This window comes from Poecile atricapillus, chromosome 10 (assembly GCF_030490865.1).
Source record: "Poecile atricapillus isolate bPoeAtr1 chromosome 10, bPoeAtr1.hap1, whole genome shotgun sequence".
Taxonomy (NCBI): domain Eukaryota; kingdom Metazoa; phylum Chordata; class Aves; order Passeriformes; family Paridae; genus Poecile; species Poecile atricapillus.
Window position 1 is genome coordinate 8294924 of NC_081258.1, and position 27121 is coordinate 8322044.

General features: G+C 39.8%; 1 protein-coding gene across 1 annotated transcript; it reads left to right on the forward strand.

Annotated features, from left to right (window-relative positions):
• Positions 1 to 26705, forward strand: GPT2 (glutamic--pyruvic transaminase 2). Its single transcript, XM_058845944.1, has 11 exons — positions 1 to 716; positions 10813 to 10902; positions 12385 to 12493; positions 16037 to 16170; positions 18104 to 18347; positions 19126 to 19205; positions 19765 to 19901; positions 20589 to 20763; positions 21541 to 21696; positions 22712 to 22824; positions 24011 to 26705. Exons 1-11 carry the CDS (start codon positions 390 to 392, stop codon positions 24099 to 24101), a joined length of 1656 nt encoding a protein of 551 aa, XP_058701927.1. The 5' UTR covers positions 1 to 389; the 3' UTR covers positions 24102 to 26705.
• Positions 26706 to 27121: the final 416 nt, after the last annotated feature.

Here is a 27121-nt window from a genome sequence, read left to right on the forward strand (position 1 = left end):
GTGCAATCACACCTTAGCACGCCCCGGGGCCGGGGCCAGCGCCGGCTGGGAGAAGGATGGGTTTGCCCGGGACTCTTCCAGAGCACTAGCGCGGGCACTTCTGTCGGGGCAGGGGGCTGCAGCGCTCTTCGGATGCAATGGTGGGATCTATTGCTCCTGTGGCGGCCTCGCAACACTGCAAGATCAGTTATATCCATTGCAATTAAGTTTGCGGGATCTGGGCATGAGAGGATCGAGCGTGTACGTGTAACTGTGCCAGCTTCTCGGCATTTCTCCTGACTGCACCTCCTGCTCGCGTGCATCTGACTGGCGCCCGGTTCCGACTGCAGAATACACCGATCCCCAGCACTCGTATCCTTAATCTGGCTTTCGGAACTACCCGAACGACCATGCATCGGTTTATCTTGGTTGCCAGGCAAGCTGCGGTAAGGCAGTGCGGCCGCGGGCCGGGGGGCTGCCGGGGCGGAAGGACGGACATGGCTCTGCGCTGCGCCGCTTCGCTGGCGGCCGGGCGGCAGCCGCGGGGTCCCCGGCGGGAGGGGACGATGCGCTGGAGCAGCGCTGCCAAGCCTTCCGCCGTGAAGATCAACGAGAAGGCGAGCAGGGAGAAGATCCTGACGCTGGAGTCCATGAACCCGCAAGTGAAGGCGGTGGAATACGCGGTGCGCGGCCCCATCGTTCTGAAAGCCGGGGAGATCGAGAAGGAGCTGCGGAAGGTGAGGCGGGGGCGGCGGGGCAGGACAGGGCAGGCAGGGCAGGGCACGGCACGCTCCCCGCAGCCGCTCCGGCTCTGTCCCGGGCGCTCCTCCGCCGCCGCTCCCGCTTGGGATGTCGCGGAGCTCCGCGGGGACGTGACACCCTGCGGGGCTGAGACGTGACACTGTGGAAGCCTCGGGAAAGCGGGAGGCACCTCGAGTGCCGCTGCAGTGCCTCCTGCCAAGTTAAAAACTCTCGGAGTATGGCAGCCTTTTCCTATCCCTCCGCTGCCCCGGGCCGTGGCCGGACGCGCTGTGCGGCTCCCGGGCCGGCCCCGGCCCCGCGCCCCTTCCCACGGCAGGCGGCAGCCACCAAACAAAGGAACCCGCTGGCCGGCTACTGTTTATCTGGTGTCAGTGGCTGCCTAAGGCAGATACGGGACACCCCATAAAGCAGTGTTTACATTTCTCCGACCACTTTGACCCTTTGCTGCAATCCCGTGTCCTTTGTGTTATACAAGGGGGTGAGTGACCAGCTTTCATCATAGTGATAGAGCGTTGAAGTCGTTCGTGAGGATTTTAGAGATCCTGCCTCGGCCGGGGCAGGGAGGCACCGGGCTCCTGACAGGTGATCTGGCCCGGCTCTCGCAGGCGCTGCTCCGCAGCCTCACCCATCGCTGCTCTGGGTCTTCCAAGGAGATCGCCGATAATCTGCTCCTTTTTTTTTGAGTTGTAGAAGTTGAGATGCCTGAGGACAAACCTTCAGAGCACAAACACTCAGTAACGCTGCCCAAAGTTGTAGGTGGTTGGTACTCTTTGACGGATCATATAATAAAACAGATCCTAAGGGTCTGGGCCGGTATGTGCTAAATAAAGCATCCAAATCAGTCAGTGCTTATATTTTTTTCTTTATACTTCTTTTTATTCCTTGAGTATTGAAAAAAAAGATTAAAAATACCCCTTAGCAATACAGACATGGCTTTTTGCTTCTACTGTTCAAACCACAGCTTCCCCTCTCATCACAAGGACTCGCTTATTTTTGTTTTGAATAAAGCATCTGGCGGAGTAATTTTTCTGCAATTTGAGATATTATTCCCTGCTGTTACTGCTTTAGAGAGTCTTTCTAATATCTTATTACAGGTACTGCAAGATCATTTTCATTAGTTCATGTAAAATGCTTTGAACAAAAATGTGCTACAGCAATTCTAACCAGAAGAGATTAATTTTTTGGTCATATTACTTGGTTTCCCTTCTTTTATAAGCTGAAGCATGTCTTCAGTTCTCCGTAGTATATGCATCAACTATTTATGTCTAACTCAGTAATTATTACAAACAGTCTCTTTTTTTTTTTTTTTTAATTAGAATTTCACTTTAAAACTTCAGTGTGATGATGGAGAATTAATTTTGGAACATCTGTTTTGATTTTTGCCTTAAAACTTGTTTATAAAGGTGTCGTTATGTTTATCAAACTGGGTTCCCTAGTGGATGCATTTTCCAGAGTATAAAATCTTCCAGTGTTCTCACTGAGTATGTTTGTTTTCAAGTTAACATCACAGAGCAGGAGATATTACTTCACAAAACAAATATAAAAGGCCCTTCACCAACTCCTCCCAACTCCCCTGCTTACTCCAGTTACCAGCTGAATCACTGGCAGAGAGAAAAACCTACTGTGTGCTTTTGAAAAAAATACAACGCCAAATCGTTGTCAATCATTTTATTAAAAGAGTTTTATGTCAGTTTTGTGTTGTGCCTACTTATGTGGCATTTTCCATTTAATTTTTTTTTCCTGGAACCAGTCTCATGAAATAATGTTTGCCATTGATAAGGCTACCAGCATTCCTAGAGGTGACTATGCCTTAACACAAGTCAAACAAACCTCCCAGCTGGCAGGGAAAGAGGACAAAAATTACTGCAAAAGTTAAGACAGTGTATCTGCAGAGAACACTAATCAACTTAAGGAAGCAGAAATACTTGCTTCCACATTTCTCAAGTTACTCATTCCTCTTTGCTTTTCTGTTTAAAATACTGTTGTTCATTCTCTTGTTTAATCAAGCTGTCTGCAAAAGCATACAGTGTTGAGTAATACCTGGGTTCCTTATAAGTGAAATGATATAGGTTATCTAATTGTCTATTTTTTGCCCGTGTGTGTCTGAAATTTAATTCTGTGTGCTCACACATCAATGGCTTCTTTGTTTCCTTTTTATTAAGTCGTACAGCTTTTTCTGTCCCTCTCTATCTTAGCTCACACAGTTAGGCCAAGCTCTGCCAGCAGAATTAACACTGCTGGATAAAGGGAAGAGACTGAAGTGGTTGACAGAGGAAGAGGATGCCCCACAGCATCCCTAGATCCATGGGCACTCTTCACTAACAGCAAGAATTGCCCCATAACAACTCTCCTGCATCTGATGGGGAAGGAGCTTTGCACAGGCAGGAGAGCGCAGGCTCCCCGCTATGAGGTGGAAGCGCTGCAGTGCTGGGGGTAACAAGAACATGCAGGGGTGAAGCAATGGCAGTAAATCTGCATTTATCCTGTTCTGCCCAGATGCCTTTAGGTAATTTGTTTCTAAACTAAAAGCACCCTAAATGCAGCCATTGTCTAATCAGATGTAATAGAGGCTCTCCCTGTTTAAACTTGGTTCCATTCGGTTACTCTTCTTGTGTAACTCATTCAGCTGTTATGGAGACTATAAAACAGCTACTTGAAGCTGTTTGCACAGTGTAAGCTTTCATCTTCCTTGAGGTTTGTTCTGCTGTCTCAGATCCCAAAGAGCAGCTCCTCTGTTTTTCTCTCTGGCACTTGCTGCTTCTCTATATTAACTGCAAATGATCACAACAGGAGCTCTAAGTCCACAGTGCACATAGAAATGAGGACTAAAATGTTACTCAAGAAGTCTCTGACTGGACAACTGAAGGGGTATTCCTTAAAAAAATAACTAAAAATGAGGCATTAGTTTTAGCTCGTGTGTCTGGGACTAAGCCAATGTAAGTGACAAGTAAAATGCTCAATTAAAGCAGATGAAGATTGATTGCCCAATACAGGTGGGGCGTACCTGGATTTCACAAGTTTTTTTGGCTTGTGACCTGTATTCATTTAGGTGGAAAATCAGAACTTTATCTACATTAAGTCTTTCAAGATGGAACTCTTCATGCAAAATCAGTGACTGAATTACTTTCCTGAACCTTTTTTTCATAATTTTGAAGTTGTGTCATGCTTCAAAAGTGAAAACCCTTTTTCTCTTCCTCTTAGCTATTGACAGCAATCAGCTGATTCTGGCTTACTAAGATGACAGAAAAAACTGATTCTAACCATTTTCCATAGTGTTTCTAGCAACTTTTTAAAGCAAGCTAGAGTACAGGCATATTTTAATGAATGATTGCATTCTAAATAGAACTCAATCAAATAAGACCTTTTTTCCACCCCCTTTGTGTAGACTTGCTAACAGATGGCCATGGTATCAAGTATTGACATTTATTACATTTCAGACTAGAAAATTGCTCCTGAATACAAATTCAATGCAAGAATAATACAATCTCTGAGCAGAGCCCTTCTCTTTACCTATTCAGTAATAACAGATGAACTTATCTGTACACAGGCAGGACACGTACCTGATTTGTTGCTTTGGATTCATGCTAATTTTAACTGACCTTATTATGGAAAATCCCTTCATATCTGTTACTCTGACATTACACTTATACTCTCCTTTTCTTCCCAGTTCCTGATTGGGTTTTACATAATGTCAAGTTCTGTGTTAGGTTTTGCCTTGCATCTCCTTGCAAAGCATGTGCATATTAAACAGCATTCCAGGATCCACAAGTCAGCTCAGGTAACACTGGGAGCAGTGCCTGGCTCAGTGTAAGGCACGCAAGGTCCTTCCAAACTTTCAAGCTACTGGAAGAGAATTGTAGGGTGGAAAGGGGGAGAGGGATGGTGTGCAGGTATTTAATTGGTGGCATGTAGGAAGTTCCTTCAGATAGCACAGGTGGGTAACACATCCCAACCCTGGGCCTGGAGCCATGGGCCTTCAGTGGCATTATACAGTTTCTATACACAGAAGCCCCTATTTTTCTGTTACCTTTACAGCTAAAGGGTTGTACATTCATCTCCTTTGCCCACGCTTTTCATTTGCATAATTACTGCAAATAGGTTCCTGTTTCACATTTATTCAAGCCACTTGTTCACTCCCTACATTGCTATTTAGACAATAAAACTACCAAAATCCTTCTGCTTTGGTAGCTGAAATCTCAGGCAGCTTCTGCTAAAGTATTTTGGTTAAAATACTGTAGAGCTTTTTTTCTTTTTTTTTTTTCCCCTCACTAATTCATCAAGCTTTTAAATTGAATAGAAAAAATCTGACTTAGAATCCAGCCTGAATTGTAAATGTGATTTGACTGTGTCCCTGGGAGTTTTGGAAAGATAAAACACAATTTAGACAATGACATGCAGAAATATAACTTAACATGCCAAGAAAAAGATACAAGATTGACTGGTACACCCAGTAATGAAAGATGTTAAGCTTAAATTACCATCCTATAATTTTCTGCTTTGAATACGTGACTGTGTGCACACGAAGAAAGTATCTTCCAGGCAAGAGCATCTGACCTCATTAAGACAGAACTGTTGTTCCTCAGTTGTCTGTACATGTTGCATACATAAGTGAATCTGTAGTAAAACCCATGGTTTTTAAGAGGGCAAAAACTACTGCAGATGAAGGTGAGAGAAAACTGGTTTCAAGAGCACAATTATCAAAATCATGTGTTCAGAAGCTCACAACCCGCAGAATCCAGTTTTTGATTTTCTGGTTGAATACATTAGCAAAATTTATTCTAAAATAGACCTTTTCCAATAACTCTTCAAGTTAAGAGGGTCTTAATGTCTAATCACTTTTTAATGAGCATTATTTTAATTCTGTCATTTAATTCTGTTATGAAATCTAGTTCTTCATCTATATGGGCAAAAATTCTGAATGCATATCAACTCTGATCAATGTGTCAAGCAAAAGTAACTTGAGGATAAGTCCTCTTCTGTAGTCTCTGAATCAGATCTGCCAATTAATGGTCAGCCCCACAGATTTTCTCATGTGATATGAGGGGCTATGCAAGTCATCACTGCCATTTTAAGTCAAAATCCAGAATTTGCCTTCTCCTTCCTCCCTAAAACAGCTCATGTCAGCTTGAATTACACAAGCATAATACAAACTCGAAGCCTTACTCCATGGTAAGCAGGTCAGGTTTATTTTTCTGCTGTGAGCTGTTTCAATGGAAAGATTGGAATGCTAATTCAGGTCTTCAGGTCCCTATTAGTTAAGGGCCTCTGGGCAGTGCTTTCTTGCCTTTTGAGAGGAGGAGAGAAAAAAGCTAACAAGCAACTTGGCTACTACAGCGTAGATCTCAGCTATGCCGAAATGTTTGGGTTTGCCAGCTCTGATTGTACAGCTTGTTTGTGCAAGTCACAGCAAAAGCAGTCTCAAGGAAATAGTAGAGTCTTTCATAGTGTGATGTTATTGCCTGATAACCATCAAGAGGAGGCACAAAGTAGTGGCGATGAAAATGAAACAATTGGGAGCAGCCAGGAGCAGGCAAATTCTGAAATTCAGAGATCGCTGTAATACCAAGGTTCTCTTCTGGGATTAAAAGCAGCTCACATTTTCGTGGCCTCCTCAAGGGAACTCTTTTCAATTCTTTCCTATTGCCATTACCAAATCCACACATGCTCTCTCCAGACTGATGGTTTTCCTCTGAAATTTGCTGAAGATTTAACAAAGATAGTGTCAGGTCAGTTTGCACCCTTCTTTCCTCTTTCTGGGCACACTGGTATTTTGCAGTTTGCCAGCATTGTCAGATGTCCTTTGTAAAGGGGACCTCCAGGTTCACTCAAGCTCCTAAGGGACAAAGCAGCTTCTGGCAGGGCGTTGCCCTCATGGTAGTTCTTTGGGGTGGCATGTTCTGGCATCACATTGCTTCTTTGATCAAGTAATTCTCCCAACACTTCTTGTGTCACTACTCTCTTCTTGAGAGATAGCTCATCATTTTATGTTGTTCTCCTTTCCTGATGGGTTTCCTGGGACTCTGGAGATGTCTAGGGCAAGAGGAAACTTCCCCAAACCTGGTTAACTGCATAAAGATATGTATTGGCTTTGTATTGAATTCTAGTTTGTATATAAAAATCCTTTCTCCCAACTTTGTGTGATATTTAGATACAGTTGTTAGAATAATTGTGTCTGGCTTACTTCAGGTTTCATCAGGTTTCTTAAAAGATGCACTTCCTCTCAAAAGAGCAGAGAGACAGAAGTAACTGTTGAAGGATTTACAAAGAGCATAATCCAAATCCTGGGAAATTCTTTTATTTCACTGAAATCCTTTCATTATCCAGAAGATGGCTACTAAAAGGAAGTACATCTTTTGTATTTTCTCCTTCACTTGTGAAAGATGGCTTCTACAGCTTTAAAAAAGGGTTACTATCATGAATCTGTTTGCTAACACTGTTAGAAGAGTGGCAGGAGCCTGGCCTTGTTCCGAGCTGAAGCTGAATCACATTGTGAGCACAGCGTGAGGTGCCGCCAAAGGCAGGAGGCTGGAGCAGAGCTTGTTTTGTAGGGCTGGGCATTGCTTCTCCTCCTTGATGTGGTTTATACCCTCTTCACAAGGCAGGAGAATCAATCTGGAATTTACTGCTCACGAGTTTGTTATGAGAGTTCCTGTTATGCAAGCTTTCCTTCTGCAAAGCTCTGCCTGCTTCCATCCAGGCAGATTGCCTCTGGAGCACACCTTGCAAGCCTGCCTGTATCCTGAGAGAGGGAGGGGATGAGCCATAGGCAAGTGTTGTGGGGGATCCCTAGAGGAGAGCCACTCCAGTGGCCCAGTTCCTGCTCCCCATGTGTTCCTTGGCTTGCAGGGACATAGTTTCAATTCATGTTTCAACTCAGGTGTGTTGCTGACATGCTTAAAGCTTGGTCACTGCTTAGCCATCTACAGTGAAATAAATCTATGACCTGTTGCAGCCCTTTTCCTGCTGCTCTACAATTTGATATTAAGATTATCATCATCACATTCACATTTCTTCCTTTCATACAGGTCTTTCCACAGACCTTCCAAAAAGTACTTGGCATATCCCTCCCGTTGGATTCCCACATCCATCACCACAGGTGAAACCTTGACACAAGTAGCAGGTGACTGATGCTGCTCTGTCTGATGGATCTGAGCAGAATTCTGCCTTAAGCCCATCTGCAGAGTCACAGGCACTGTCTGGACTTCCCTTGCTGCCAGCTTCTGATATCCCTGCTTTGAGACTTTGACCCATTAACATTCGGCACTTGTTCTTGCCTGTTGTTGTTTTCTGTTCCTTCTTTTTGAAACTGTAAGATGGGACTTTTTGTTCTAAAGAACTTTTTTAGATTTTTTTTTTAAGAACTTGTTTAGAACTTTTTGTTCCAAACTAAATCTGAATAACTTCTGATACTCCTTTTTTTTTTTTTTTTTCCCACAGAGAGACTAGAAATCAAGTAATAAAAAAATACTAAGTGGCCATAGCAATTTTTGTATAGATTTCACTAGGAGAGGATACAGCAAGTCTCATGAAGACAGTTTTAAAGAATTGCTGATATTTAACTCACTGTCAGGGAAGGAAAAGGCTCCAGTTATTTAAAAGCATCTCTCTTTTGAAAGACAAAAAAGACAACAGCTCTTGTAGCTGAGACCAAGAAATATAAGTTAGTCAAGAGAGCCATTGGCCTTTAAGCCCATGTGGAAACTGTGTGCCACCCAGAAAACACAGTATTCCTTCTCTAACAAGATTTTATGGTGAGAGAACTATAAAATCTTGTTAGATTTTACCATACATATAGTGTATGGTTTGCTATTTATTCCATCCTTTGAGAAGCAAAGGGAGTGTGGGGTTTCTGGAGTAGGTGATGATTTTATACTTGCAGTGATGGCAAAAACACTGAGTTTGGCCCTAGTAAAGATATATGTGGCATCAGACCTAATAACCTATGACATTATTTACAATAAACCTGACATAGGCAGCAAAATGGTCTGTTACCTTTGTTTTAAAGGCTGTACATCTATAAAAACTCCAAAAGCACGTTATGAAATGCCGGGTGCCTTTCAGCATTTCATCAACCAAAGAAGCAGCTATTTTTTATTGCAGAACACAATAGTATTTGTGAGCAAAAAATTATAATTAGTCTGATGTAAGGTATTTCTATGTTAGGGAGTTGGTTTGTTTTGGTTTTAATCTGTTGAATCAGAGTATTTCTATTTCATATTGCTGTGTTTTCAGACTGCCTAACTTAAGGCAAAGAAATTCACTTGCAAATCTAGTGAAACTGATTCAATTTTCTGTAAGGACCAAATGCAACCAAAATATGTGGAAATTTTTCTTCATTTCAAGCAAATGGAATTTATTCTTCTACATATACCTTTCTCTTCCTACTTGCTTGTAATTAGAATGAAACAGTGTTGTGCTGTCAGTGGACCCCAGATAGCTTGAACAGAACATATTTTTAGCTGTTTGCATTAATCGTAAATTACTAAACTTCAGCCTCAAATAAGTGTAATGTCTATCTGGCATCCCTATTTCTAATTCTTTATTTAGAGCTGAAATGTGGCTCTTATTGGGGGGTCACTTAGATCAACAAGCAGAAAAGAATATGACTTGATAGACTCAGTGTGTCACTTTCAATTATTTTAAGTGAACTATTTCTTTTTTTCAATTGCTGCTAAATGTAAGGCCGTATAAAATTGACCCTTTTCAATCAGGATCATGTAAGCCAAATTGTCTGGTCCTAATGCCATTTCTAAATCCATATTTAATTTTAAAAGAAAAAAAAACAAACCCAAAGGCTCTTGGGATATATGATGGAATGGATCCATCCAGTGGGGTACTGGGGATTATGCAGCCTTAAATCTCCAAATCTTGGCATACCTGGGAATCCGTATCCCTGGTGAGTAGTTGTATTACTGTTGTTTTCACATTTAGCTTCTGGATTGTCATTGAAGTCCAACACTGTAGTCCACAGTGGAAAAGCAAAAATTAGTTAAGGCTTGCCAGCCATGTATTCTATATCCAGATCCAGTAATTGGCTGTAAATACATGGACCAGGAAGAGGCTTTCTGAGTCCATACCCAGAGCAAATTGTTATAGGTAATTTTCTACAGAAAATGAATCAGTCTGATTTTGCAGTTCCTTAGTCCCCATGACAATTCTGTCACTGTTAGGATGCCTCCCTACTATCTCTGAAATGTACATTAGAACAACTCTAAATTTATTATTGCCTTTCTCACTTATTCTTCTTGTAATGTTGGCCTTTACTTTCAGTTAATCTTTTTTATTTAAACCACTGGTGTTTTTTTCAAGCAGTCAGTTCCTTGCCTTTTTTATGCTCTTATTTTATTTTGCTTTTTAAAGAGCTGTGATTGCTAATCAACGTTCATTAACTTCTTCCCCTGTGTTCTCATGATGTATTCAGTTTCTCACAGGAAAAATGGCTGGCTGTTCAGATTTTGGAGACCAGGAAGCTTTTAAATATTCATGGTGATTATTTAGCACTTCTGCTGTTTATCATACAGAGCCTCACTATGATATATTTTGTGAAACATCTCTACATGGAAAAGTGGGGTCATCATACAAGGAATACTTAATCTAAGTATAAAATAAACAAGCAAGCAGTATCTTTACTGTTTTTACTCTGAAAGAACTAAAGGTCTTGAGGTTTCTTTTGTTGGTGGTTTCTCAAATATCCTCAAGTTCTTTTTAGCTTCCTGACTGATCCACTCTTCCCTTAGGTGTCTCAAAGAAGTTGCTCTAATGCCAACAATTCAAAATGCCTTTTTTCATCTTTTTTACTTCAATGTGTAGTTTCCAGCCAAGTCAGTCTCTTGCAGCTAGCTAGAAAAAAAAAAGCCAGCCTATCATTTAAAAATGTGTCACAGTCAACACAATTTCTGTAAACCAATTAAGATTTACTGGCAGTATTGTGTAAGAAATGCATTAAGCTTTACGTTAAACACTGTAGCTGTTCTGAGATCAGGCACTGTTTAGTTACAGCCACATGACAGATACTAAAAATGAATCTTCTACTTCAGCCCTAACAAAACATTCTGGATGGTCCCTTTCTAGGGAATCAAAAAACCTTTTACTGAAGTGATTAAAGCCAACATTGGAGATGCACATGCAATGGGACAGAGACCAATCACCTTCCTCCGTCAGGTAAGACTACTATGAAATATTATTGTTCTTTTTTTTTTAGAATACATTAAAGCTGCCTGATATCGGTATTAGTATAAATGATTCCCTAGATGCAACTAGACTTAAAATAGTTCTTTTGTAAAGAATTAAAATGTTCATTTCTGAGCCAAAGTTCTATTGAATTGATATACCCTGATTGTCCTCTTTTAACACAGTAGCTTTCCTTTGTTTCCGTATCATTCCCCACCCATACTTTTTCCTGTCACTTCTGTGTTATCAGTTAACACATTAATTATCAACAATGCTGTTCAAGAAAGGAAGTGGTTCTCTTTAAAGAAAAAAACAAAAGCCTTTCTTCATCTGAGAGAATACTTTGAAATCTACACGTAGCTGGGTTCAACTACTTGTACTCTGTCTCATTTGGCACATTTTACCACTGGGCAAGCTAGCTGGTTGGTTAACTTTTAGGAAAGATTCCAACAGAATTCATATTTGTATATTATTCCTAAAACACAAACAAGGTTAAAATGATTATTATCTTACTTTCTGAGCATCCCTCACACCCTCATGTAAAATCCTCTGTCTGTAATAATGTAAATTCAGAGAGTTCCAGGACAAACGGGAGCCTTACCAAACTGTGAGTCCAGGTGATAAGATTATAAAAGTAAGCTATGCAGCAAACTAGGTAGACCTGAGCTTCTTATAAATTATTCAAATCTATTGCAGGTTATTCCAATGTTATTAAATAAAATGGGAAATTCTTTCTCCCCATGACTGTGTGCACACATGGATTAATTCATTGTCATTGTCCCACAAGATGACAACAGCCTATCCATATTACACCATGTAAGCATAAAAATGAGAGAGACTGGAATAAATTAAGCTGATCTCAAAAGAGACCTCTCAATTCTTTGAGTCTTACATTCCTTCATTAACTTAATTCTGCTGGGTTGTGTTTCTACTTTTACTGTGTTCTATATCATCACTCCTTTTTTTAATTAAATATTTCCCAAGAATTCAATTCAATAAGAACTAGAAGTTATTTTGGGGAAGGATTATTAGAACGTATCACTGTGACTTCAAAATTTGATTGTGTTTCTCAGTTCTGCTCCATATTTAAAGTCTTGATTTCTTGTCAATAGAAGTGGGCTAGTAGTGCACAAAGAGTGGAGGATAGAGCTGCTTAGAGATAACATAGGAATAATTAACTGTGCTTTACTGTGTTTGCACTATGCTTAGCTCACCTGGAATCTTCACTGTCTGTAATACAAATAGTTAATAATTCTAGAACTGTTTTCATCAGCTTAACTTGGAACTGGTTAAGATTTTTTCTCTTCTGTGAGCACAACCCTTAAAAAAACCACCTGCAAACTCTTCATCAATAACCTGTGTTTTAAATTAGCCAGTGTTTGTGATCTTCATTTCCAAGGAAACTTCACATAATATCTTCAACTTAAAATAACCATTGAAAAGTGGCCAATTGACATTTTCTTGGCACTCCAGGTAGTGGCCCTGTGCACATACCCAAACCTGTTGGACAGCCCGAGCTTTCCAGAAGATGCCAAAAAGCGTGCCAGGCGGATCTTGCAGGGTTGTGGAGGAAACAGCTTAGGTAAGGCTCTGTTCCAGGTGCTCCTGTTGATGTTAGAAACAACAAAGTTCAGTATCTGCAGCTGATGGGAGCAAGTTTGCACTGTGACCTGTGGGTGGTGACCAATGGTGCAAATTTTTGGCGGGACTTGTCACAGAGGAGAAGGTGAGGGTTATAGAGCAATGGAGCCCTTGCCACAATAACATCTAGGCATAACTCTAAAGGGAATGCTGAGATTTTTTTGTACCAGGAAAGTGGCAGAGAGTACTAATGAGGCTCTGATCTGTTGGTGTGACATCTCTTAATCCGGAGCTCTGCGTCTCCTGCAGACTGGGTGGAGGGTTTTACAATTTTACCTTCTCCAGTTGTTTCTCTGCCAAGGAGTCCACTGTCCCTGTAATGCTGGTGTCAACAAACAATATGTGTCCATCTCAGCTGATCCAGTGCACACTCCTGGATCTTAATTTTGAAACAACAGTTCAAGTATGTTTTCTAGGGTACTAGAATTCAGGTACTAAGGTGATGATCCTCTGCTAAAGGAAAGCTACACTGCTGAAAGGTGGTAGTCTTTTACCTAGCTGAGACTGTTTTAACTGAAGGTGTCAAAGCTCTATTTCTCCAAGGTAAAATAACTCTTGAAAGAACTATAGAGCTCTGTTCTTCAACCACTGTTCCTACAAGAGTGCACGTCATATCCAAATAAGTTCAAACTTTGCATATTTAGTAGAAAGGAAATGGAAGAGGCAGTTTCTTTCTCATCTAGTGACTGTGCTGCCTACCTGTACCTGGCAAATGCCATGAGAATTTCTGCTCTGCAGATACTGCTACAGCTGCTGGGTGCAGCAAAGAATCTGGCACACTTACCTTCTTTCAAGTATGCAAACAGTGACATTTCAGAGGATTTATTACAGTAATTGGCATATTTCTTAATCTTCGTGATTACAGTGCCTATTTGCACTGGTATATTTTGAGAGTAGGTGCTGTGAAACATAATAAAATAAACAAAACATAATAAAATGAACAAAACATAAACAGTGATTGCATTAGCAGTATTTCAAGGTTGGACTATTCCTAACAACACAGCCTAATACAGAATGTATTTTATCTTCACCTTTTTGAATTGGTTTGTCTTTTAAAGTAGACCATTAAAAACACATTTATCAAAACGGAGAAGTTCCTCTAGCTTAATGAATCCCTTTCCTGTTTTACTTTGGAACAATAAATCCACATAGTACTCTTGCTCATTGGAGTTACTGGGGATACATTTGAATTTTGACTCAGTCTTTCTTTGTAGTGATTCTTAAATTCAGAGGTGTGGAAGGAGTTCTCAGAATTTGGTGCTCCCTTCCCCTTAAGGGCATGGTGGCGTGGGACACCACAGCCACATGTTGGAGGAAAATGTAAGGAATTCAGCCTTGCATAATATTTCAGAAATATGTTCCTTTTTTTCAGGAGATCACACATTTCCCATCATTTCTGTTAGCTCAGTAGATTCTGAGGAAGTAGGCCTGAAACACTTGCAGTATTCAAATAAGATGATAATGCTGAATACAACCTGATGATTTCAGTGGCTAAATTGAGGTTCTGTAAGTAACTGGAGTCTAAATGTTTTTTATCTTAAAATTATTTATGCCAAGGACAGCTATACCTCTAAATTCCTGACAACTAAAACCACTGTAGACTTTACTGATGTGCTGCACCAGTTTCTGTCCCGTCTCCACCCTCCCTGTCTCCAGTAAGGTGTGTCAGCCCCTCCCCTTGGCCTCTGGAGCTCATCAGCCTCTGTGCAGCATCCCTAAACACGCAGCTGGAGGCACAGGGATGTGCAGCTGAATGGAAATCACCCCTATCACTTTGTTAGTAGTCTGACAACTTACTGCTGTTCTCTTCATGGCTGAGAAGGAGAAATTGCCTTTCTTGTGAAAAAGCAAAGATTAAAAACTGGCCCTGCTGTATTGTGTTCAGAACCTTACTTTTCAACAAATTTGGCAATCTAACACAAAGGTGAAATCACCACATACGGTCAAAGCCATTTGAAGTGTCTCATCCATATCTGTACCTGCCTATTTAAAGGAATTAATTATAAAGTTAATATGAATGTGAAATTTCCTCTGGAAGTAAACTAGAATACCCTCACTTCCAAAGAACATTCATTTGGCAAAACCTTACTCATGGATTTGAGTCTTGCTACTCCCAGGCCATGTATGAAGGCTCAGATGTGTCCTCAACTTCTCTTGAGTCCAAACACTCTGGGATTCTACTGACACCACTTACTTTGCATGTGGGATAGCTGGCATATCTTTCCAGGCATTTTAGACATCCCTCCTATATATAAAAATACATAATATATGCAGCTTTTTGGGTTGTGTTTATTTTTTTACATCCCACAGCGCAAACACGGGTTCTAGTCAAAGCCATCAACTGAGTACAATTAATAAATGTTCTGTATATCCTCAGAGCGGTAGAACTCAGCACCCAATGGAACACAAGACAGAATGACAGCTTAGGTTTCTTTTCCTCCCTTAACAGCATCCTCCTGGCTGTGGTCAAAAACGTGTCCACAGACCCACTGTAATTTCTAGTCCTGTAAAAGTAACCATTTAGGACATCAGGGAACTTTGTGCCCTGAATCTCTGTTTTGTCCCATGCAGTTGTGCAGTACTTGCAAAGGTTCTTTGTCTTTTTAAATCATGCTTTCACAGGAGTCCTACCAGGCAGACTACTAGCAGATAACTGAGAGATAAGAGTTAAGTCAGGCATAATTATTCCACTCCACCCAACAAGCAAAGAAGATTCTGCAGCTTCCTGACAGTGTTCTAAAATAGCTGTACACTTGTCACTTCTTTGTCCATCAGTCTTAGGCTTTATAGCTTGAATTCATTCCTCACCTTGACCTAGGCTTATTTTTACTTTTTATTTGTTGCACATCCTCAGCAGAGAATCTAACATCTCATTTTATTTACGATTATTAGCTGTGGTCTGTAAACTGCACGTGAGATTGGGGTGATTCTAGACATTTCTGCTGAAAAGTGGCTGTGGGAGATGCTGTGGGGGAAGGAAAAAAGCAGTTTAGGACTTTTTTGGTTTCAGACTGTGGGAGAAAATGATACATTATTTTCATGTTGCAAATAAAGCCCTTTTATTTATCATGGATTAAAAGAAGTTAGTTTCCTTTCTATTGCACATACTACCTCTGTTCCTTGTTCCCATTACTTAAATAGAAGTTTGTTTACATTCAGGAGTGCTTGCAACATAAAGAAATCAACTGAAAGATAGTAAAAATGGGATTGCTGTCCCAGTTTGAAAAATAAATTTGAAATCACTCTTTTTACCAATCCAGTATGTTATTTTTGTATTTTAGTGATACTTATTATATTTATCTACTTCTAAATTAATTATTTTTCTCTATGAACAAACGAGCTCCTCCTCCATGGAAAAAAAAAGCAAACCTGTCCACATAAATATGGCTCACATATATAAACTACTAGCTCAGGAATTTTGCTAGCAAACAGAAAATCTGACGTACATTGCACTCAATTCTCATCTCATGCTGTATTTTCACAGGATCCTACACTGCCAGTCAAGGTATAAATTGCATCCGTGAAGATGTTGCTTCATATATTGAAAGAAGAGATGGAGGTGTTCCTGCAGATCCAGATAACATTTATCTCACCACTGGGGCAAGCGATGGCATTTCTGTAAGTGTTAAAATGAAACCTGTCCCTTCTTGGTACAAGCTGTAGCTTATCAGTTATCTCTGCAAACACAGATCCCTGTTGAAACTCTGGTCTCACAAAGTCCTGTGAGTTTGGTCTGGCAGATACTGCAGCCACATTCAATGAATATCCAATACTGTGAACAAACCAGTGAACCCCTTGTGTGAATGTCAGGAGTCAGCTAAGAAGCATGTGCAAAGTCTGTTAGTATACATTAAACTGTACCTTTCTGTAAAGGTAATATGAAATGAACTACAGGTGCCTAAATATAAATTTAGAAGATTCAGTGCACTCAGACTAAATAATGGTTTTTCTCAGTGGTTAAGACAACATAAACACTGAAGATTGGAGGGTATCAATCAGTGGCAGAGGGAAGAGGGATTGACCTCAGAGGTGAGACATCTCAGCTCTTCTTCCAAGTAAACTCTGCTAATGCAGATCAATGCCAGTGAAAATCCCAAAGATTTATTTCTCTTTGCGTATTTTAGTTTGTTTGAGAAAAACTTCAGGCTTTGGGTTCAACCAAGGTTCAAAAATGGTCCTCAGTTAAGACAGGAATAGCAGTCTCTGTCAGACCGCTCCTTCACACAGACACACTTACAATAGAGCAGCAGCAGCTTGGCTTTTGTGAAGGCAGCATTTGCCAGTGTGTTGGTGAAGGTGGTTTTTTAAAGGACATCTAGTGGCAGAGCTCAGAATGACAGCGATCCGGCAGGAGCAGCTCTCCAGAGGTCTGCAGTCACTTGGCTTTCCAGAGTTTCTGACACTGGCAGCTTGTCAGGAATGGCAGCGCAGCACATCTAATCTGCATCATGTTGATTTGATTTCACCACTGATGTAAAGTGAGCACTACAACGAGTCTCATTCTTTGGCCCTTCTAAAGATAAAACAACTATTGTTTCACACCTCAGGGGAGAGAGGGTGTTAAGGAGTTTTTAAATATGCATTTGGTCCTGATTATATGTTTTGGATGCTTGATATTTTTAAACTAGTGGTGGGTACAAAATTATGTTGATTATAAATCATTAGCTTAGCAGCTGAGTATGTGATGAGAGGCACAGAACAGCAGATTTTGTACTAGAACCACAAAGAAACTAGAGGATTCTGCTGCTGAGAGAAAAGATATTTTTGGGTTTAGATGCCAATTACATGCTGATAAGGATGCTTGCTTTGATTGCACCTGTACTGCAGAGTTCTCCTGTGGTTATAAAGACAAGAAATCTCTCTGCTTCCTGCCCCTTGTGCGCTGTTTTATTTTATTGACATATAAAAAGCCTCCATCACACAGCCATTGGGCACAAGGAAATTGTCTGGACTGACCTTAGCACAAACATTACCTTTCTGCTTGTATCTTCTGGGCATAAGCTACATATGACTTGATTTCCATCCCAAGACATGCAGATTTTGGTCAGTTCTGTTGCTTGAAAATGAAAACATAATTGCTCCTAATGTAAAACAAGTTGCTCTGTTCCAAGGGAGAATCTCACAGGCCCCAGTTATAATTTCTGGTTTTATTTGTTGGTCTCTTATGGTTAATGAGATAAAAAGAATGGAAGGCAATGAGCAAGAACTAGCTAAAGCTTCTTAGCTTAAAACAGGGCACAGCAGAAAAATCGTGATCTTGATATTTCTGTTTCCAACTTGCCCTCTAGCCTTGTGCTCAGAATGTCCTAAATTTTGCAGTTGATCAGGCACAAGCTTTGGAAGTTATGACATGAGAGGATTCCATTAAGCTTAGACCATCGTCACTTAGCCAGTAACAACTTGAAATAAGTAATTCTGTTTGACTATCTGCTTCTAGGACAGAAATCCTCCTTAACTCTACACTTTTATACGAGGAAAGTTTAGTAACTTATTCCAGAGTATATTATTAATTCTGGTGTGTGACCTTTTTTAATTCCTACTTTTTCCCCAGGCAATTTTAAAAATCCTGATCTCAGGAGATGGCAAATCTCGAACAGGAGTGATGATTCCTATACCCCAGTATCCCTTATACTCAGCAGCCATCTCTGAACTGGATGCTATCCAGGTGAACTACTATTTGGATGAAGAAAATTGCTGGGCTCTAAATGTGAACGAACTTCGCCGTGCCTTGAATGAAGCTAAGGCATATTGCAACCCAAAAGTCCTCTGCATCATCAACCCTGGAAATCCCACAGGTCTGTAGGAATTTTGTTTAATGAAGGGGTTTTAAGACCATTTTCTTTCCTTTTTCATTCATTTGACATTGAAGACACATCCTAAGTACATATCAGATATGTCAAGCTGAATTCCAGATGTCAGTGTTCTAAGTAGGACAGTATGCTTTACTTTTAGAAACATACTTTCAGTATTGTGGAACTCCAGAAAGGAGGAAGCAGACTCACTTCACTGGATCCAATCTGAAGCTGCTGCTTCCACTGAAGTTTTCCAGACTTGTCTAATGGCTTTCAGTCACTTTTGGTCTTTAGTAAAGGTCTTGCCTCTGGCATGGCCTGTAGCCTCTTGGCTTCTGAGAGGCAATGACTGTAATAACTCAGAACTCAGTGGCAAGCCTCCCTCAGAATTTAGCTTTTTGAGTAGTTGAGGTTGATTGGTGAGAAGCTAGCTCCCACCTAACCATAATGCATGTGAGCATTTACAATGATGAAAATGCTATACACAGAGTACTCTCAGTTAGTCCTTGATTGATTACTCTATCTCACACTCCCTTTGCTTGAGATGGACTAAGTTACCTTGTACCATAATTCTTCCCAAAATGCTCCTTAATTTCATACTTAGTGAACTGAATTTTAAAGTTCAATAGCACTTTTCTGAGGAAGAGGGTTTCAAAACTCTCGTTGAAAACAAGGGTTTCCAACTTCTTGAAAAGTTGGTAATCTTAAGTAGGTGTGGGTGAAAGGATTTGTATGTGAACACTCCACTAACTTTCTTCTTGCTTTAAAAATTAAACTACAGGACAGGTGCAAAGCAGAAAGTGCATTGAAGATGTGATACACTTTGCTTGGGAAGAGAAACTTTTTCTTCTGGCTGATGAGGTAATGGAATAATCTGTTCTCTCAAAAGCGCAGTTAAGAGTACTCATATGAGGTATAATTTTGTTCCATGTGTGGTATTGGTATTTTTTAAGTACAGGGAACAGACTCTCTGTTACCATATTAAGACATGAACAGACATGCAAGATACTTAGTATCAAAGGATCAATAGAACAGGTGGCTTGATCTGGGCTTGAACTAGAGAGAAAGTGTAGGGGACACAAGGAAGAACTTTGCTGGAACAGACCTAAAAACCCATGTGGTGCTCAGACCACTTCAAATGGAAGGAACAGAAGGAAAATCAATTTAAACCTACAAGTAAAGGTTAAATCATACAAAGAAGCTCACTTTTCCTCCAAAGGCCTAGCCTTTAAGTGTGGTCACATCAGATAACAAGTATCATTACAGTAACTATTACTTAACAAAGAACCTTGTGTCTTCTAACAGCTTTTAAGTTTTGAGTGTAAGCATTGTTTCTTCAGTTCAGATCTGCCTCTCTAAAAGGCCATGTTTTATCCTTAGTTGGGGGAACAGAGCACATTAATGTCTTCTGACTGTTCAGGTTTACCAGGACAATGTGTACTCTGAAGGATGCCAGTTTCATTCTTTCAAAAAGATTCTGTATGAGATGGGACCCGAGTACTATAACAATGTTGAGCTGGCCTCTTTTCACTCCACCTCTAAGGGATACATGGGCGAGTAAGTCTGATTTAGTTTTTTTTTATTTCATCTTCCTCATTAATCTGGTTGGACAGCCCTTTCATGTTACTGACCTGAAGGTAATCCACCATAATTAATCCTCTATTAATTTTAACCAAAGACTATTAAGAAAAGAAAAACAAGCACAGAGTAATGGATTAACTCAGTGGTTTTCAAAGTACCAAATAATAAGTGTATTTATTTCAGACACCTAATGCCTCAGTCCCACAAAGGTGAAATCCTACAGTCCCAATCTGGACCTGTGATAAAGGAAAGTTGGCCTCCAACATTCAAGGGAACAGCTCAATAATCACTGGGATATTACAAATGTTTGGGTTTGGTTGTTTGGGGAGGAGGAGACGAAAGAAAAAGAATTTTTTCATTAAATGTATGCTGCTACAGCCATATGCTCTTGTTCTGAAGATGAAAGATCCATGTTAATTGTTAACTTGCCTACCAGGGAAGCTGCATGTCCACCTTTATCTCTGTATGGGATACTAGGACTTAAGGACATGTTGTGCAGCTCCATCTTAAACCATTATCAGTGTGGCAGCTGTTTCAACAAGCTGTATCTTACCTATTGTGAGGTTCTCATCAATTGTCTTTCCACTTCTGCAGTCATTTTCATTGTTTTGTTGTATTTATTGACTTGAGATTAACCAATCTTTTCTGTTAACTTTGTCACAGATGTGGCTACAGAGGAGGTTACATGGAGGTCATAAACTTGCATCCAGAAATTAAAGGACAGCTCGTTAAGCTGCTTTCTGTTCGCCTTTGTCCTCCAGTCTCAGGACAAGCAGCCATGGATATTGTAGTGAATCCTCCAGTACCTGGAGAAGAATCTTATGCACAGTTCATAAAGGTCAGCAATAACATGCTTGTTCTTCTGTGCAATTTCCAAATCTATCCTAAGTATTGGGAACTCAAATTATGCACAGAGACCAAAGAGTTTTCTTTCCTTTCTCCTTGAACGATCTGGTATTAACACAAATTTACAGAACTATGCAGTGTATTGAAAATTAACTCAGTATGACATTTAAAAGTACTAGGAAGGCATTATCAAATCAGCTTTCTTGCTGATAAATTCAACATTTTTCCTGTGTTTAATATGAAAAAATGTTTTCTACATAAGTTTTGCTGTTACTAAAATCTAAACAGGAATATAAGTTTAAATAAAGTTATAAAATTATTCTTTTTCTTAAATATCCAGTACCTCTATATACTGAGCAACATGAAAATCTGTATTGAAGTATACATATAATTTCCCACTTGTAAAAATTAAGCTGAGTCTGGCTTAAGATATTACATTATCAAGTCAAATCAAAGGTTCAATTAACGTGGTCTCTAAAAATAGCCAAGATTGGATGCTGAGGAAGAAGACTGTAAGAAGAGGGCACACAGACAGAGACTTCTGCAATTTATTGTCTGTCTGCAACACTGTAATTGTATCCTGCTAAAGCCTTTTTGCACTGCAGTTTTTAAAAGCACAGCTGGAATTTGGAACATGGTTTGCTCTAACAGCTCAGCAAAGCCCTACCAGTGTTTCATTTGAGGAAGGCTTTTTGAAACATCATCATTTCTCCCGGTGTTCTTATAGCTGCTTGAATTGTTTTCAACTGAACACCTTCCTTTTAAACAGGAGAAGGAATCTGTTTTGAACAATCTTGCCAAAAAAGCCAAACTAACAGAAGACATGTTTAACAAGATCCCAGGAGTTCACTGCAACCCCCTTCAAGGAGCTATGTATGCTTTCCCACGGATCTTTATTCCTTCCAAAGCCATTGAGGAAGCAAAGGTCAGTCAGTCATTCTTACCCCAATCAATTTTAACCTCCTCTCACCTGTGCCTGCCACTTCTAATGATGAACTTTGATTCCAGAGATGGAGTACAAAAGCAGTATTTCATGGGCTGTGTAGGATCTTAAATATAACATGAGTTTTATTTGAAAAGAGGAAAACAGAACAGATCATTTCATGCCAGTGCTAGGGCTCCCAGGTTGAGGGTGTCCCCAAGGACATTGGTGTTTAAGTCACACGAGTAGCTGGCCCTGTGCACCTCCAAATTGCTGCCCATGGCTGGGTTAAGGAAACCAGCATGTGTGAGTGGCAGTGTGCTACTGACCCTACAAGAGAAGCCCCATTCACCAGGAATGGGAAAGAGGGCTGGAAGTTTCCTTACAAATTTCACCTTTTTGCCTTTGGGACAGTAAGCTGTGTTAATAAATGATAAGTCTTTCTGTTCCTAAGTGGAGCTCTGAAACCTAATTTGTAATACTCATTTTGTAAAGGGAACTTTATTAGCACAGCTGAGAACAAAAATAGGGCTGTTTTTCAGCTGCTTATTTGATTAGGTATATAACCTGTATATATTTAAGAACTTTTCATAGTTATTAATCAGAGGACTTCCTAGGCAGCAGATTATTCTGGGGGTAAAAAATAGTAACTTCCAACAGAACTGGAACACACAGTTCTCAAATTAATTTAATCTTATCAAATGTCAGCACCTTAGATTTTTCCATGTACAATTTTCAGACTTTTGACAAAAATTACAAGCAAGTCAAGGGGAATAACAAAATTACTTAAACCCTTTCTTTTGAAGTGAGTTTTTGTGTAAGTTCTTCAGCCCTGTTCCTCCATGAAGTACTGTCATTTAATTCAGTGTGAACTGCCCCATTAGCAATTGTTCCTCCTCTTCTTTAGTAAATTGAATAAGAAACTAATAATGCAACTTTAGGTTTCAGGGAGAAAAAATAAATTCTATATATTAGGAATATTTTGACTTCAATAATTCTAAGGCATCCATTCCTTTAGGCTCATAAAATGGCACCTGACATGTTCTATTGTATGAAACTTCTGGAAGAGACTGGAATATGTGTTGTACCTGGAAGTGGATTTGGCCAGAGAGAAGGAACCTACCATTTCAGGTACCGTTTCTGTTTGTTTAAAAGCAAATTAACAGTAGTAAGCAAAGTATCATCCCAGTTCTTTCTCTTCTGATTAAATACAAGGATTTTTATTTCAGTTTATGTTGTCCCAGTTTCTACTGGATAGTTTTGGTGGACTGACAGCTAGGTCAAAGACCTGGTCTGCTAGATGAGCTATGCAAGTTTTTATGGTGTTTTCACAGCTTGCTGGCATAATTGTATTCGATTTTCACATGCTGGCATTTGAAATGCCTTCTCCAGGAACACAAACAATAGTAATAGTTCAGACTTTAATTTTAAAGTTGGCTCTGGAATTACAAAAATTGCCCTGAATTCTTTTGTGGACAGGAGGGGGTTAAACTGCATTTCCGTATGGAGAAACTGCATGAAAAATGCAGTACCTTCCCTATAAATCTGCTCCTTAAACACTCTGTATAACTTTACAAAAACGAGATGTTGAACTAAATATTCTAATACCAAAACTGTTGCTTTTGCTTCCAATAAACAGAACTTTGCTCCAGCCAAGCCACTGATAGCTAGAATTTATCATGGAATTTAGTCTTCCTCAGTCTGAAACAACACGGCAGGGGTATCTTTAGCCTTGACAGTTCTGCAACACAGCCAGCTGCGTCAGATCCCTGGGTGCAAGCAGCTCCAGGAAAAACCTGGAGAGTCCATTCCTGCACCAGTGTGGGAAAACTATTGTGTTCTGTGGGTCTTGCACACAGCCAGGCATCCATACCCCATGGGATTTTCAGGGTATGCAGAGGAAAGGAAAAAGGGACTAAAATCTGCAGAATGGGATGTTGCATTCTTTTAATGCTTCAATTAAAGCAAAAATGTCACTCATAACTGACAATTCTTAAAGCTCAAAAAACTGGATATAATTTGGCACAACTGCCCAACAGTGGAAACTGTGTTGCTGTTATTTCTTACTGATAATCTTCTACACCACTCAAAAGAAAGTAACAGTTCTTGAAGTCCTGTATTCTAACCAATAGAAACAAATTAGCTCTAGTTTATAGCATAGTTCAATTAAAGTATAAATGCAAAAAATGAGAGAATCACATCAAAACATGTTACTTGCTGTGCTTTGAGATTTTTCAAGGCCTCTGCAAAGATCACAGTTTAGTTGGTTCTGAAGATAATATTTTTTTTTTTTATTTCTTTAAATATTATTTTTCAGAATGACCATTCTTCCTCCAGTAGAGAAGCTGAAGATCCTACTGGAGAAAGTGAAAGACTTCCACATAAAGTTTCTTGAAAAATATGCATGAAACTACTGTGGCTTTTCCCCCTTCATCCCCTCCCCTTCAAGGCAAATGCAGACAATGAACAATGATGTGCTGAGAATGTGCTGTTTATCTAATTTAACTAAATTCAAAATAGATAGAACCAGGCTCAGATACTGCTACAACTTATTGGACTATTAAAGTTATGTCTGGTGTAGAAAACATTGTTACACCAAGTTGCTTTTTTTTTAAGGGGAAGAATGTGAAGAAAGCGGTGAGAAGAAAGTCAGTAAATGTTTTTGTGCCTTGATTGAAAGTTACACTTGTGAACTTTTGACTCAATAAGGGAAGGGAATTGCTCATTAAACTTACTACTGTCATGTGGATTTTTTTACAAAACAGAAATGCCAAGTTCAATTGTTTAAATAGGAATGTGTTTCCCATCTTAGAATTCTACTAAACAGAAATCCAAACTCCTACATTATAGGTATTGCTCAGTTCAATTTTTGTTGTTTTTATTGTTAAGTGTGAAGTGTTCTCCAAACCTGATCAAGCGTATAGGGACAGTGTGCTTATTTAAAAAAAAAAAATCTTCAGCAGATGTGTGCAGATACCTTTGAAATTCTGCTGAGAAGAAATCCTGCCATCCCAGCATAGCTGAAATAGAATATACAGTTTTGATCAGAGGACTGAAAATGGTGTCTGCTTGAACCATATTTTTATGAAACTGAAACATAACAAGGAACACAGTCTTCTTCCTGTGCTATTCAACACATGATACCAGCATAAGAGCACTGAACACTTCCTGCCATAACAATTCCAGGAGCCTCCTGTTAACTCACATCTTTTACACACATGGAACAGAGTAAGTTACTGTCCCAAAGCAGATGTGAGTACAGTCAATCCTTTCAAGTAGGGTAAAACACAACCCTTTCAGAACCACTCTGTCTGTGGGGAACATTTGTTTGGAAACATCACAGCCCCTCTAGCTGGCCAAAACCCAGCTGGAACTTTCAAGGACTGACATGTTGTTACCAGGGGAAATGCTGGGGCTGATTTCTAATGAAGAGGAAGGTATTTAAAGGAAAATGTCTTGCACTGAGCATAAAGATAATGATAAAGTACAGCTCACACTTAAATCTTCCACAGTCCTACTGCTGGCTGAATGATCCTGAGTGCTTCTCAAAGCCCAGCTGAACAAGGTGGCTATCTTGTACAGCTGAGTGACTCCACTAATCTCTGCCAACTTCCCTGCAAAACAAAGGACAGCTTCTGTTTCTCTAGAGCTGGAAGCTGGACACCTTCTGCTAGCTCTGATAAAGGGCTAAAGGAACAGAGCTTTCAGTATTTAGATGTGAAAGCATTAGCATTTGTCAGGCTTAGGCTCAGCATTTACAGAGTTTATTCATCGAGAATATCACATTCAATCTTGTAATTGAGTTATTATTTAGAAGTAAACTTATTTTAATGTCTGCTGGCACTTTGTGAGGTTCCTGTTATACTGGGTCAACACTCTTTGCTGATCCAGCTTACTAAAGCCAAGGGCTAGAGAAACACCATCCAGATAAACCTGTGCCAGTTGATCACGTGAGGAAGAAATAACTGTCCTTGCCACAGCAGCCCCAGTCTATGGCCCAGCATTAGCAGTGGATGAGCTTCTCACAGTTCCTTACTGAGGCCTGTGAGAAGAATGTATTCCTTTCAGTCACCTGCCAGGGTCACAGGTTATGGACGAAATGGCATGGCTGCTACACAGCTACTACAGAGGATTGGAGGAAAAAAAAATATATGTTTTTCTCCTCAGAGCAGTGCACTTCTGGGACGAGAGCACACTGAGCACACTTATGCTGCTACCATCCATTGAAAAATACAACCTGTCAGCACTCTCCACTTGGCATTCTTCATATGCACTAATAAAACAAACCCAGAAAGCAAAACCGTGGGAGGAGGTCAGAAAAGTGATGTGAAAATAAGACAAACAGCACTTTCCTGCTCTAGGAATGTGTCCAAATCAGATCTGGCTTTGGACTCTTAATGCAGTGTAGATTGAAACTAAGATCTAACAATGGGACTTAGAATATTTTTTATATTTTTATAACTACAGCTTTTTCATGGGGTAGTATTTGTAATCTAATAAGTCAATAGATTTTATATTTGCCTTGCATTTGCACCTGATACTTCTGGAAAAAAAAATGTAAAGATTTACAAGTTTATAATGATAATTTACAGGTGTGAAAGGCTTTTTGTTTTAAGTCGGGACAGCAATTCTTACACTTTTGAATCAAAATATAATGGCATAAACTGAGTTTTTTCTAAACATTCTATTATGGTGCCTTTTCTGTTTCTGACATTATAAGGGATAACAATTTATTCTTGATGCATCTCATATGGAAGGGTGGTGATTTCTATTGTCCATACACAATATTTGTATGTATTGTGATACGGTTAATGTGCATTTTCGTGGAACAATTCTGTAAACCTAAGACAAAAAGGCTTGTTTTCCATGTCATTGAAATATTTCATTAACAACAGACAATCCTTCCTTTCAAATGCATGCTTCTAGGTTTGATCTTCCTCCAGGTGCTCCTTATGACTACTTCAGATGTATGAGACTTCCAAATAATAAAGCAAATGTTAAAAAAATGGTAACACCTTCTCCATTTTCTATGTCACTGGAGCAACATCAGCTGGATTACACTATGACACATTTGATCCCATGTTCAAACCAGTATTTACTAATATTTAGTAGCCATGTACCGGGTCATTAATTTCTGCATCACTCCAGTTTATGGACTTGATATTTGTCCAACTTATTACCACAAAACTATTCCCTACCAGTGCAGAACTGTAAATAGAGATGCTCTTAGGCAACTTTATGCTCATAATTAATCCTATAATGTAAGGAGTTGTAACCAGGAGTCAAGGAAGCCAGACTTCTTTCTTCACAGAGAGGATCAGCCAGGCAGCTGAGGCTGATCAACAGTGTCCTGAAAGCTTTGGTGAGGGGTTTTTTTGGTGTTGTCAGTTCCCTTTTTAAAAAACTTCTTACATAGCTTGTAGGAGAT

Bases quoted from the DNA above. Each gene is read 5' to 3' on its own strand.
- GPT2 (XM_058845944.1), top strand. From the start codon at position 390: ATGCATCGGTTTATCTTGGTTGCCAGGCAAGCTGCGGTAAGGCAGTGC. The intron at 19,206-19,764 runs GTAATGGAATAA...CTGACTGTTCAG, and splicing joins TTTTTCTTCTGGCTGATGAG to GTTTACCAGGACAATGTGTA. The intron at 20,764-21,540 runs GTCAGCAATAAC...CCTTTTAAACAG, and splicing joins CTTATGCACAGTTCATAAAG to GAGAAGGAATCTGTTTTGAA.